A 13,144-nucleotide genomic window follows, 5' to 3' on the forward strand; every position below is an offset into this window, starting at 1 on the left:
TCAGACGCTCGAAGTTTTGCGAAATCAGCAAGTAGTACAGCTCAACCATCTCTGAGACCCCTCGAACCTTTGCGAGATCAGCAAGTAGCACGGCTCAACCACTTTTCAGACGCTCGAAATTGTTCCAAATCAGCAAGTAGCGCAACTCGATCACTTCTCGGCCATGCAGATATTCTCCAAGGCTGAAATTCGTAGCGAACGACTTGCGAGAAAGTGGCGTTCTGAGTGTTAGAACAGCAGCTTTGAAAGGCAATTATTTATAAAAGAAAAAATCAACGATTTATCGCAAGATAACTTTGTGCAATGTGTATTTCACAAAGTGTTACAATACACCGGTACTGTTTTACAGCATTTCACGGTCTATTCATTTCGCCCTTGCACACCACACTCGTTTCCTTTCGCGAAACACTCGTTCCTTCGAGCAACGTTCCGTCACAAAATTAAAGGAACTAACGCCGGAAATCGTTGATAATCGTAAAAAATGAAAAAAACACCGAAAAGTTGATCGACGAAAATATCGTCGGGGAACGAACTATTTATCTCGTACTCTTGACATTTTCCCTAGTTTCTTGCGCTATCAGTTGAAAGTGAAGAATGTTATTCCCTTTTCCTCGGTTTTTGCCATTCCTCTCGCATCGCTGATTGTAATTCAATAAACCGTATCCGATTAATTTCGACGGTCCAATTTAATCAACTCGGCGTTATCGTCGATATGTATCTTTCATTCTATAATTATACGGGTCGTATATTATATTACATCTAATTATCGTCGAATTCGACGTTGTATCGACGAGTGCATCTCGACCTGAATTTAATCGCCTAATCGACAATTATCAAAATCTTCGGATTAGCGTACCAATATCGATCGCCTATCGATAATCTCTTTACTCGCACTTTGAGACTCCACTTATACCGTATTATAAATCAAGCACAGTTTTTTCTTTCACAGTAGGTTCATTTCTCTGATAAAGAAAAAGAAGAATTGTTGATAAATAATTCGTCAAATATTTCACATAGTCAGACACGATCGAGTCACGAAACAAACGTTCCTTATGTGTTTCTTACCTCGTTGCAACACGAACGATCGACAGAAAATCAGAATTTTCCATTCGGTTACATGTCCATTCGGTTCGTTGTCTCTCCTTTCTCCTTCGATCGACTGTGTTAAGCGCGAGGTTCTGGTGCGGGGAAAAGTAACAAGACGCACTTGTACGGTGATAACTCAAGCGCAAACATATATTGGAACGAAGGTCCAATTACACGAAAAAGAAAACGTGCTGCGTACGACTCTCTCCAAGAACAATTGAACAGTCAACCGAGGCGTCCCACGTGACGCTGCATACCATCTGAGCACCCGTGCGTCGGTAACCTAGAGAACTTCCTCTAGTCCAACAAGCTGTTCGCTATAATTGACCAGCGATCCTGAAAAATCGTTACTCAACTTTGAACTATTGGGGAGAAAAAATGGTACAGAATGATGGGACTTCCTACGATGTTGATAAACATGTGACGGGTCTTTTCCTCTTGAAACTCCCGATTGCTAATCAGAGGAACGTGACACGCGGTATCTTCGTTTATCTCCGTGTACGGCGTCGATCACGTCTGCGTTTTTATCCGGCAGATTTTCACTGGTCTAGTTCAATATCACGACCGTGCTGGATCATATCAGCTCATTCGACTCTCGACTCTCGCGGTAACTGGATTCATATATAATAGATCGCGGTTTGAAGTCTAAACAGTCGAGATTTTTCACAATTTTCCTTTCTTTGAAGTTTCGAGATTTAGGAGATTTTCTTTCGTCTGTAAAAGAAATGACGGAATTGAAACAGTACGCGTTGAAAGAAGTGGCGACACAGGATGGAAGAAACGGGAGGAACCTATGGATCGTGATCTATGACAAAGTTTACGACGTGACAACGTACAAAAATAAGGTAGGACAGTGGAAAACAGGGAGGAGATTAGTTGAATTAAATTTTTATATAGGCGAAAGTATCGGTAAATTAAATTAAAATTGATAAAAATAAAGTTTCACATAGGAAAATATCTGTGAATTGAATTAAAATTGATAGAAATAAAGTTTCATATAGGAAAATATCGGTAAACTGAATTAACATTGGTAAATTAAATTTTCGTATAGGAAAATATCAGTATCTGTCGAAATTTAATTTAGAAATATGGAAATCTAGCGTTTAGCGTTTATATTAGCGTAAATAGGGAAGAGTAAATTGATTACAAATGGGTTAAGAAAATCGCAAATTCGAGAAATAGTTTATAGATAAATTAAGGACCTCTACGAAGATCAAAAGAAGCAAGAAGAACGAGGAAATCACCGGAGATCCTCCTCTGTAATCGTAAAGTCCCGACTTTTATCAGCCGGGGAATCCCGCTTGCTTCCTCCGCTTTTTCCTCATCTCCTACAATTGCATTGTATTAATTTCGATTCTGTGAAATGAAGAAATTGAAGGAATAAGGGAAAGAAGATGTAAATGAAATTGTCGAAGGAGAATTTTCGAGATATTTAACACACTAGAGATGCAAATTTACATACTTTTCGTGGCACAGGAAGCGCATAAGTTCTGGAAGAATTTTAAAAAGAAACGAAACAGTCGAAAGTAGGAAAATAGAAGCGAAATTAGAAATTCTAAATTATAGAAAAAAGCGTCGATAGTATTAAACTTCCGAACAATTCGAAAAAAAGTGAAATAATCGAAAGCAGAAAAGTATAACTGAAATGAGGAATTCTAAATTATAGAAAAAAGCATCGATAGTATATTAAACTTCTCTATTTTCTCCGAGCCTCGAATCAAAGGGTACTCTTTTCACCGGAAATTCTACTTGGAAAAATCACCGGTGTTAAGCTGGATTTCCCAAATTGATTTCAGCATCCCGGCGGACCGGAACTGTTGGAGGAGTACGCGGGACAGGATGCAACACGTGGTTTCGACGAATTCGGCCATTCTTCGGACGCGAGGCATGCACTGAAGAAATTCCTGATCGGTGAATTAGTCGAGGTATGAGAGAATTGAGCGTGCATTTTGCGGCCGTATAATTTGGCAAGCATAGGAACGTGAATATTTTGGTGATTGATTAGGAGGATAAAATGGACAGAAGGAGGAAGAGGGACGTGAGATTCGAAGAGACGAGCGGCGCGAGTAACAAACGAAGGTACGAAACGATAAAATTTCCAAGGTTTGAACGATTCCAGGCGGAAAGATGAGAAACTTTGCTTGATCATTATAAAAAAAAAAAAAGGAAAAAGGGAAAACAGTGAGAAAATGGTTGTAAAATAATTTAAGGAAAGATGACAGATTTGGAAGAAAATTACGAAGGAATCAGATGGAATTTTTGTTTACAGATTCTTAGCAGTATTATGTGGAAAATGTGCGACATGACAAAGGTAGAATAACTCGAAATGTCTGGTGTTAATTTTAAGTCACGATTAATTTATTCTTTTACTCCATTTTTTACTACCTCTATACATATAGAGCTAATTTTTATAAACTCCTATGTAGAATAAGAATTATTATTATTGTTAGTGTTATTGTTAATACTATCACGTACAAGTTCGTTAAAAAAAGAATTCGCCTCTTAATGGTTCTATATTAATATGGAGATTGAGAGAATTGGAGGAACCCCGTTAACGTTGGCAGCGTGCTAATTGTACAGGAATAAAAAGACATGAATCAATCGATGAATCTCGTGTATGAATATGTTTCGCATGTCCTTAAAGGACCGTCTTATAATATTGTTCGTTTCGTCCCCTTTCTCGTACTGTTTCTTGTACTAATGTCCGATAAACCATTCAAAAATTACAACTACCAACGAAGAAACGTAAAATAAACGAATAAAATACGAAAAGAAGAAAGAAATTTCATTTTTTTGGTCACTCTTGATCGTGTGTAAGTACGTAATCGTCGAAAGTAACGATTAATATAGAGCTGTGAATCATTCGGAAGAAATTGATTGTCAAAGAATAAAGAAAAAATCGTCTTGAAAAAATCATAGATCATCGATCAGCCAACATGTTTCTTCACCGTTGACAAATTGGAAAAATGAATGTTTTATACAAAAAATTAGATCCATCCACCCATTATCTGTCCAGTGGCCTTCGATTTTCCCCTTAATTTTGTCGTTGCTACCGGAACGTTGTCTTCTGCTGGCCCAGGTTTCGATCCTCCAGCTCCTCCTTCCTTCTTCTCACCTTCTTTCTTCTCACCTTCCTTCTTCTCTCCTCCTTCGTTCTTCTTCTCCTCTTCCTCTTTCTTCTTCTTCTCTTCTTCTTCCTTCTTCTTCTTCTCTTCTTCTTCCTTCTTCTTCTTCTCTTCTTCTTCCTTCTTCTTCTTCTCCTCTTCTTCCTTCTTCTTCTTCTCCTCTTCAGTCGCGGGCTGCTTCTTGTCGTCTTCCTCTTTCTTCGCCGGCGGTTTCGAGTCTGCAGGTTTCTTTGCAGGAGTAGGTTTCCCCTGAGATGACTTTCCAGCGTCGTCCTCTCTTGGATCTTCTGGAATCGGCGATGGTGCTCTCACTTCTGTTTTTCCTTCGGTCAAGCCGCCTTTCTCGTTAGACTTGTCCATGCTTCCGGCGCTCAACGATTTCAGCAGACTCTTCTTCAGCAACGGCACTGCACGACCCTCTGTTGCGATTCTGACACTCTTCCCGGATTCTTCGCCTTCCTCTTTACTGCCCTCTGTAAGAAAAGGGGGGATTTAGTAGGGAAGAAGTAAGTACGAACGATCGACCCAGTTTACATGTAACGTGTAACATTTGAAAACGGAAAATACTCGAGAACTACTACACGGTAAATAAAAAATGTTTAATTGCTTTAAACTTAAACGCATCGACGAGGAAAGTGATTAGATATAGCGAGAGTAAGCGAGGGGTAACACTTCAAAGGGATACCGCACGCGTTGCGACGAGTCAACCGATATAACAAACTTCAATTTCTCCAATTTTCATTTTATCTTTATGAAAATAGTATCGATGGACTGGTGAAGTATTTTCCTATGAAAACGAGTCCAAACACTTCACGAATCGGACTAGTTTTAACACTAATCACTTTCCAAAGCATGCGTAAAAAATGACTACCCGGTATATTTAAATTGATTACCGCTGAAACTAGTCCGATTTATGTCGTGTTTGGGCTCATTTTCATTAGAAAAATCTCACCAATTTACGGATACTACGTACTCATAAAGATAAGATAAAAATTAGTGAAATTTAACCGAGATTAACCGTGAATTCAACCAAGGATTACTTTAAATAAATATACACGTACCAGCGTCTTCCTCTTCTTCAGCAGGCAACTTTATTCGGCTCATCATGAACTTCGCGTAGGCGATCCTCGTTGTAGGCGTGACTTCCGACAAATTCGGATTGTAATCGATCAAACGATTTGGATCCAACGAGGCTAGATCCGAGTTCTGTTGATGCTGCAAATGTCTACGTATGCTTCGTCGTGTTTGCTTCATTGTCGCCTCGGTCGTACTACCAATTGGATCCTTCGCAATTGTATTCTTCCGGACCATCGCGTTCCAATCTTTCTTCTTGCTTCCGCTGCTCTTGCGACCGATTGCCTTCGCGATTTGACTGAACACGTCCTTTGGCTCCTTCTCGCTCTGGATCACCGCGTTCACGATGCCCTCCACTATACCGATCTGGAAGTCTTTCTGAAGGCGGCGCTCCATCACTCGACCCTTCTTTCCGGATACTGGTGAAAGAAATTTTTTTGAAATTTCATCAATTTCACGTATTGTGTAATCGTCCTACATTCAAACTCAGTGTACACTTTCTACGTTGTTCTTTTTTTCTACATCTAAAAGTTCCTACATTGCTCTTATCCGCGAGGAAAAAGGAGTTCGCCATTGGCACATCTTTCCTCTACCGAATTATTCATGTTAAAGCGCTGAAGAACCATACGCGCGTTACCCAACCGAGGAGTTAATGTAACGAAAAGTTACTGCATCGCAAAGTGTGTATACTATACCAGGTTAAATTTACAACAACCTCTTAAGTGGTACGATTACACGATAAGATTGAGAGATTAATATTAAAAATACACCATTCAGAGTTTAAGTGTTCAAATAATAAAAGAACATTTGTTTTCTCAAAGTTTAACGAAATCAAATTTCACTCGATGATAAGCGAATAATTAAGGGATTAAAATTTTGCAACGAATGGCGAATGGCGAGGTGAAGATTTCATAGGAGGAAACAATATGGCGGGCAGTAAAGGGAAATCTCACATGCAGCGTCCTGTTTGTCGATCGTTGGCGTTCTCATTCCATTTTGCCGAAGGATATCAATCAGCTCGTATCGTAACGTGGAAATATCCTGTCTAATCTCCATCACGTCGTCCTCGGTGATACCAAACTCGTCTCGTTTCCTTTGCTCCGCGGTTACGTAACGTCTGATCAGTAACCTCATCACCGTGTCGTGTCTCGCCAACGCTTTCTCCCTCGACTTTTTCTAATATTTTTCACAAATTTTATTACCTCGACATCGGTGAAATTCGGTGGAATTTAACGATGATTTGACAATCGAGTCTCCTGAATCTTCTCATTCAAAAATTTCTTCGTCTCTAAATCTTTATGACCCTGAGTCACATATTTAAACTCTCTCAATTACGAAGTCTCCAAGTCATATGCTTAAAGTCTCTAAATTATAGAGTCCCTGAGTCACATGCTTAAAGTCTCACAATTGTAACTCTTTGTTAAATTAATTTTGTGTTATTAAAAATTGCATTTTTTGTCAGATCTTAAATTACTGCCCTCGCGTTATACAGCACAATTTAACGATAAAATTACGTACCATCAGAGATCTAGTTTGACGACCAGACTTTCCACAACTGAAGATCTTGTTGAAGCTTTTTCCAGTTGGAACCATATTGAACGGCGGAGGGACAGTGTCACCATCCTCGAAGTAGCTCATCCACAGGTGGCTTCTGGCGAATTTCCATTCGGTATCGGCTCTTTCCTACGAATTACAGATGATTCGTTGTAAATAGAATGAGAAATTCTCGAGGAAAATCTTCTATAGTCCGTTATACCGAAATGATTTGATAGGAGTTGGACATCATGGCTATAAGCATGTTCAGCAACACGATCACGTTAATTACAGAGTAAGAACCGAACATCAGAAGTGCCCAGAATCTGGTGAAGCTCTTTATTCCAGTTAGATCGAAGGACATCAGATCTATCATACCGAAGCTTGCCCAGAAAAGCGATTGTGACGTCTCGAATAAGCTGGAAAGATTTAACAAATAACGAATTATATCATTCTTTTTTTTTTTAATTTTTTGAAAATTATAGTATTCGGTTTTAGTAGGGAATTTTGCTCGTCGTTTCGAGTAGCACATACTTGGCGAAACGTCTCCAAATAGAACAAGCCTTCTCCTGATTGTCGAAGTCAGGCAGATCAGGGAAATCCTTTATGCTGTAGCACTTCTGCTTCTCCAAGTCCGCATAATACCACATTAGTTGATTCATTCCTGAAAATTGTCCAAGTTTCTTGTCTCTCTTCGTGAGAAAAGTTAACGAAACGAATTTTTCTGTTTAAGAGTTTCACCGATTCTCGATCTATCGATCGTGTGGATTTAATTAGAAAGAAACAAAAATTCTTATATTTAAAAATTCCTCTGATTCTCGATCTATCGATCATTTGAATTTAATTAGAAGCAAAGAAAATTAACGAAACGAATTACTTTATTTAAAAGTTTCACTGATTCTCGATCTATCGATCATATCAATTTAATGAAAAAGAAAGAAAATTAACGAAACGAATTCTTCTATTTAAAAATTCCACCGATTCTTGATTTATCGATCATTTAGATTTAATTAGAAAGAAACAAAGCTAACGAAACGAATTTTTCTATTTAAAAATTCCACAGAATCTCTGTTTTTCGATCGAGTGGATCTAATTAGAAAGAAATATGAAAAATCGAGAATTCTCAGGTGAAAGATTCTCCTCTACACGGTGGAAACAGTTCGACAGAGTTAAATGAACACGATGGATGAATAAATAAACGTGGACAAGGCACTCACCGCAGCCGAAGGCGAACAGCACCAGTGTGTAGATGAAGAAGAACTTGATAATGTCTATTATCATCCTCCCCAGGGAAATTTGAAGTGGTCCAAGGTGGGGATTCACGCTGAATATGTGGACTAGCTTCAAAAAACTGAAATCGTTCCATACAGTTTCCATTTCAAATCAGATATACCTTCATTTTCTTCTTTTCTTTTTTAATACCAAAGGCAAAGATATAGATTTATTTGGATAATGAAAATCGTTACCTGAAAATCATACCGGCAGCGAAAGCTCCCTCAGAAAGGAGCATAGGATCGAATGCGTGCCATTGGTCTCTGGGGTACCAAGGATCCAGGCCGTTCCAGTATTCTCTCTACCAAGTAAATCGTTCAATATTATTCTTATATTTTCAGTTACGATCGCAAATACTAGACGAATCGTATCTTTTCACTGTATCTTGTTATTTTACGTTTAACCCCTTAACATATGACAACGTGTCAGACTCGTGGCAAAGATTCTGGCGAAGATGTGACAAAAGTAGTTGTATTAGTAAGAAATAGTAACAGTGATCCTAATTTTCGTTTAAATTTGTATGACTGAGGATTGCTAAATGTAATTAATCTGTGACAGATTAGTTTTTATTACCTGATACAGTACTAAAACGGAAAATGACTGACGCTTAGATGCGTAGTCAGAAAAGAAATCATAAGTTAAGGGGTTAAAGAAATCGGTGTCGAAAAGATCGAAGTAAACGGATCTCACGAAGAATGATTAGGAAATTAATAGGAAAAAAAGTATCGGAGACGTACTTGAACAATAATCCAAGCGATGAGCCTCAGCGTAAGCCAAATCACGTAGAACATGTTCTGAATGAAGTCGACGATGTTCCAAAGATCCGATATATACTCCAATAACCCGTCTGACCATAACGATCTCATTTCCCCAGTAACCAAACCTAACGAAATTCAATCTTATCACTCTGATTCTGTGTAAAACGAACTTGTTAGTGAAAATTTACAAAGAAATTGAGACATTTTACATTTTAAAAAGCAACTGAATTACAATTTGTTTAACTTTAAGAGGGAATTAAATTAAAATTTTCTAAACTTAAAGAAGAAATTGAGATAATTTTTTGTTTTAAAGGAAATTGAGTTAAAACTTTTTGCATTTTAAAAAGAAATTAGATTAAACGTTTCTCAACTTTAAGAGGGAATGGAGTTAAGATTGTTCAAATTTTAAAGGGAAATTATCATCGAGATCTGTTTACTGATTACGTAGATGATGACACCGGATTCAACGAAACCAGGGATGCATCCACGTTCTCGTCTCTTCCATCCGGCAAGTATCTCGTGCATCCAGGCGTTCCCAAATAACTCGATTACCAGGTACTCGATCCGTTGTGACGCCATTCCGAGCAGCACTGACGGAAATTTCAATAGGCATTATAAACGAATTACCTCTAATTAATTATTTCAAGCCTCACCCTTTCATTGAAAGCTTGGTCGAAGAAATTGATTACAAACTTTGTCTATTTTCCTCTTTTTTTTTCCCCCATTTAATACAATTAACTATTTCTTTCACCATTTATTTTCAGAACAACAAACAGGATAAACTTGAAGTGAATTAAATAAAATTTTCCATTAGTTTCAAAGATTGGAGAATTTCTTATGAAAAATTGACTGTCTTTATTTAGAAGGAGAAATCACGATGACAAATGGAGAAAATCCTTACTCAGAAAGAATGCATAAGAGGAAGAGTGACAGATGAACTTGACGAATGGTTTCTTCATGAACAAACCCATCGGTGATGTTGGTGAGAGCATATAGATCGTACTGTATACCGGAAACATAGCTCCAAGCTTGCCAATTTCTATGAACTGTCCGATCATACTTTTCCTCCTGAAGCCAGGCAACCCGTCGTACCAGATGGCAGCCAGTAATTGTTGCACGTTTGGATGAGCCACGAACTTCAATGGAAAAACGCTCGAATTGTACATTTCCAATTGTAACTATATAAATTTTTTTTTGAAAATATTGCGAATATTAGTCATTCTATCTATTGAATATTCTAAGCGAAAAATTCGTAAAATATTTCTACTATGATTATTAGTACTATCTTGTATCTTCGTTTTATCGTTTACTATCATTATCGATAATTTCATTATCAGTGTACTAGTTTCTTCTCTGTTTTTTCGCTCCTCTGAATTTTGTTTTCTATTATTTTCAATACTAATCCTTTCTCTGTTTCTTCGTTCCCCTGAATTTTGTTTTCTATTACTTTTAATATGTATTAAAATACACTATAATGGATTTACACACGCAAATAAATAAATATTTCAAGTTCCTCCGTGTCCCAAGAAATTTATCATCGACAAAACATGAACATTTCCGAAAAGATGAACTATGTCACCTGTTTTTGTTTGTACTTGATAGCGAGCTTGAGTCGATCCAGGGTTTGCCGTTCTCCAGGTTCCCAGTTTTCGCCGTGAGGATTGTAATTCAGCATTACCTCCAATTCCAAAGACGTACGCGCGTGATCCAGCAGGGACGTAGCAAAATTCTGCGTCAGTTCCCGCATCTCCTACAAAAATGAAATTCATTCTTCTTCGGTATACAAATATCAGCGTTTTCTTCTTCTCCACTGTCGCCTCGGTGAATCGTCGCCATTAATCGAAAGAGAATTACATTGTACTCGAAACGAAACTCTTGCTCCATATGACTCAATCGACGAAGTTCCCAGGAGAGCTCGAAAGCGGTCAGAAGAGGATCCCTCGAGGATAGAGCGATCAAAGATGGAGATGTGAGCGCGCGGTAAGCGTTTATTCGGGCTTGAGAGTGTCTCAGGGAATCCTGTTCGCTGGATGTTACGCACTCGTCGCAACCGCATCTGAAAAAAGGCGTGAAACATCGATGGTAAGGATGAAAACACTAATAAAGAGATATTAATAGAAAAAGAAGGATATAAAGAAGCTGAACAAATTATAATAACTGAAAATGTGAAGGAAATTTATTAATGAAGAGATATTAACAAAAAAAAAAAAAGAAGGTACAGAGAAATTGAAGGAATTCATTGGCAATGTGAAGAAAGTTTACTAATGAAGAGATATTAGCAAAAAGAAGAAGAGAAGGTATTAAGAAAGTTTACAAAGAAAAGGATCATTAAAAAATTGTCAACGAAACGAACTTTCCAAGGGCGGATCGTCGAGGTATTATAGACGAAAGGTGACGCTTTAAGTTTAATGGAATTACGAGCACGAAGTGACGGAGTAAGTGTTGTCCTCAAAATTCTAAGTGTCCCATGCTTTTCTTTTTGTTTCAATAGAATCCATACGCGAACACGTTGCACGCCGGCACGTTTTAAAATCAGCACGTGCTACTTTTGCAATAACATAATTAGCACGCTTAATCGAATAACTGCATCATAAGCGGCGGACGAGTATTGACATGAAGCCAGAGAACGCGAAGTGTGATCGGTCGGGTTCGATTTAGGATTCTTCGAATTAACATCATTTTAGACCATTTCTGACAATTGTTCGTAGATATACATTTATGTACGCTACTTCTCAAAAGATTTGGAAACGTTGCAATTAACAGGAAAATTTTCAGAAAAATGTTAACAATTTCAAGAATTTTTTAACTAATTTTCTTTTGTAAATTCCTGTTTATCCGCATAATTTCAATTTTACTAAAGCATATTATTGGTGTAACGCGCTGTGCGACGCGCCTAGACGACGACCGCGGGACCCAAGCCGCAGGGGGCCCTAGACAAGGATGAGCGCAGGCTGCACCCCCCACTCCAAGGCTTGCACGGTCCCAACGGCCGAGAAAACGTCTGAAAACGGGAAAAAGGGCAGCGGCCTGCACAATATCGCACATAGTCACCGACGAGCGAACCGACGTTATTTTAAATCAGTTATTTTAAGCGCCTGTAATTCCTTAGTCTTACATTCGAAATGGGTTATTGAAATAAAATAGTCTTTGTAAACTGTTAACATTCTATTTAGTATCGGACTCAGAGGAAACGTCTTTACTCTTTCATAATGGACTGTCTCTGGACACCCAAAAAGGGAAAGTTGGGGTCTGCTTATACCTGGGAACTGTTTACTCTACTGTATCGCAGTGTGCAGTGCTTGACTCGAAGACGAACACCAGACACACCTGGTGGAAGTCTTAGTATCTTTGTCTAAATGAACGCGGAGACACTTTTGTCCTCGCTTGATGATTTCTACAGGGTGTTGTTAGAAATAATCCAACGCATGTATTGTAATGAAATTTAATTGCGCATATTAATTTATATGAATTTTAACAAATGCAAATTTGAACGTTCGAGTGAAAATGTTGGTTCGTTTAAATATGAAAATATACCTTGCGTCGTGAGGAGTGGGAAGAGTCGCGCCACGATCGAGAAGAATCTTCAAAATCTCGTAGTTGTTCTTGTGCGCGGCAAGAATCAGCGGTGTTATGTCCGGCGTGAAATTCGACGAGGATCTGTCGACAGCTTCCCAGCTCTGTAACGAAGATTTTGACAAACGTACTGTAAGAAAATCCGTCCCGAAGACGGTGAAGCGAGCATCTTGAAGCCAGGCCCAGCGCGCTCGGAGGGGGGGGGGTGACTCCGCCCCTTTGGGTCTTTCCCTGGGACTGTTTGAGTAGAGGTGGACAGGAATCGGCAGGACAACGCATACGTACTCTTCCCGAGACCCTTAACGTATACTTTGGCGAACGGCGCCCGAATAACGTGGATATAGACTTTGAATAAAATATATTATTATGGAAACGTAGAAACGTTCGATTAATTTTACGCCCACCCTACTCTAAGTCAGAGTACTTTCTGGCAGTACAAGTATCTAAGCAAATTGATTCCATTGAGGCTTCGTTTTTAATCTTGAACGTCCAAAATTAAGCTTGCAATCTCTCAAAATCGATCTCATACTTTATCCTATCGAAATCAATATCGATTAAATTGCAATCTCTCAAAATTATACAATAGAAATTCCTAAAATTCGTTCAATTTCATATTTTACACAAATTTTCTCAAATTCTCCAAAAAAAGTGCATACTTTAATTTCCTGAATTTCGATTATCATTTTTTATTAAATTTCAGATTATTCGTTTATATCGTTAAAT

The 13,144-nt window shown here is 38.4% G+C and overlaps 2 protein-coding genes across 2 annotated transcripts in view; one reads left to right on the forward strand and one right to left on the reverse strand.

Annotated features, from left to right (window-relative positions):
• Window positions 1–1,663: 1,663 nt before the first annotated feature.
• On the forward strand, window positions 1,664–3,217 carry LOC108576367 (cytochrome b5). The gene is made up of 3 exons (XM_017939340.1): window positions 1,664–1,931; window positions 2,883–3,011; window positions 3,092–3,217. The coding sequence occupies exons 1-3, from the start codon at window positions 1,812–1,814 to the stop codon at window positions 3,215–3,217; spliced, it is 375 nt and encodes a 124-aa protein (XP_017794829.1). The 5' UTR covers window positions 1,664–1,811.
• Window positions 3,218–4,073: 856 nt separating this feature from the next.
• LOC108576391 (transient receptor potential protein-like) overlaps window positions 4,074–13,144 on the reverse strand; it is a 13,813-nt gene continuing 4,742 nt past the window's right edge. Inside the window, 14 exon segments of the mRNA XM_017939372.1 lie at window positions 4,074–4,682; window positions 5,277–5,704; window positions 6,239–6,461; window positions 6,804–6,968; window positions 7,042–7,237; window positions 7,353–7,482; window positions 8,036–8,169; window positions 8,285–8,391; window positions 8,828–8,973; window positions 9,286–9,438; window positions 9,750–9,984; window positions 10,428–10,598; window positions 10,703–10,904; window positions 12,383–12,525. Coding sequence (XP_017794861.1) covers window positions 4,074–4,682; window positions 5,277–5,704; window positions 6,239–6,461; window positions 6,804–6,968; window positions 7,042–7,237; window positions 7,353–7,482; window positions 8,036–8,169; window positions 8,285–8,391; window positions 8,828–8,973; window positions 9,286–9,438; window positions 9,750–9,984; window positions 10,428–10,598; window positions 10,703–10,904; window positions 12,383–12,525 — 3,042 coding nt within the window.

The sequence above is a fragment of the Habropoda laboriosa genome, unplaced genomic scaffold (assembly GCF_001263275.1).
Source record: "Habropoda laboriosa isolate 0110345459 unplaced genomic scaffold, ASM126327v1 scaffold291, whole genome shotgun sequence".
Classification (NCBI taxonomy): Eukaryota; Metazoa; Arthropoda; class Insecta; order Hymenoptera; family Apidae; genus Habropoda; species Habropoda laboriosa.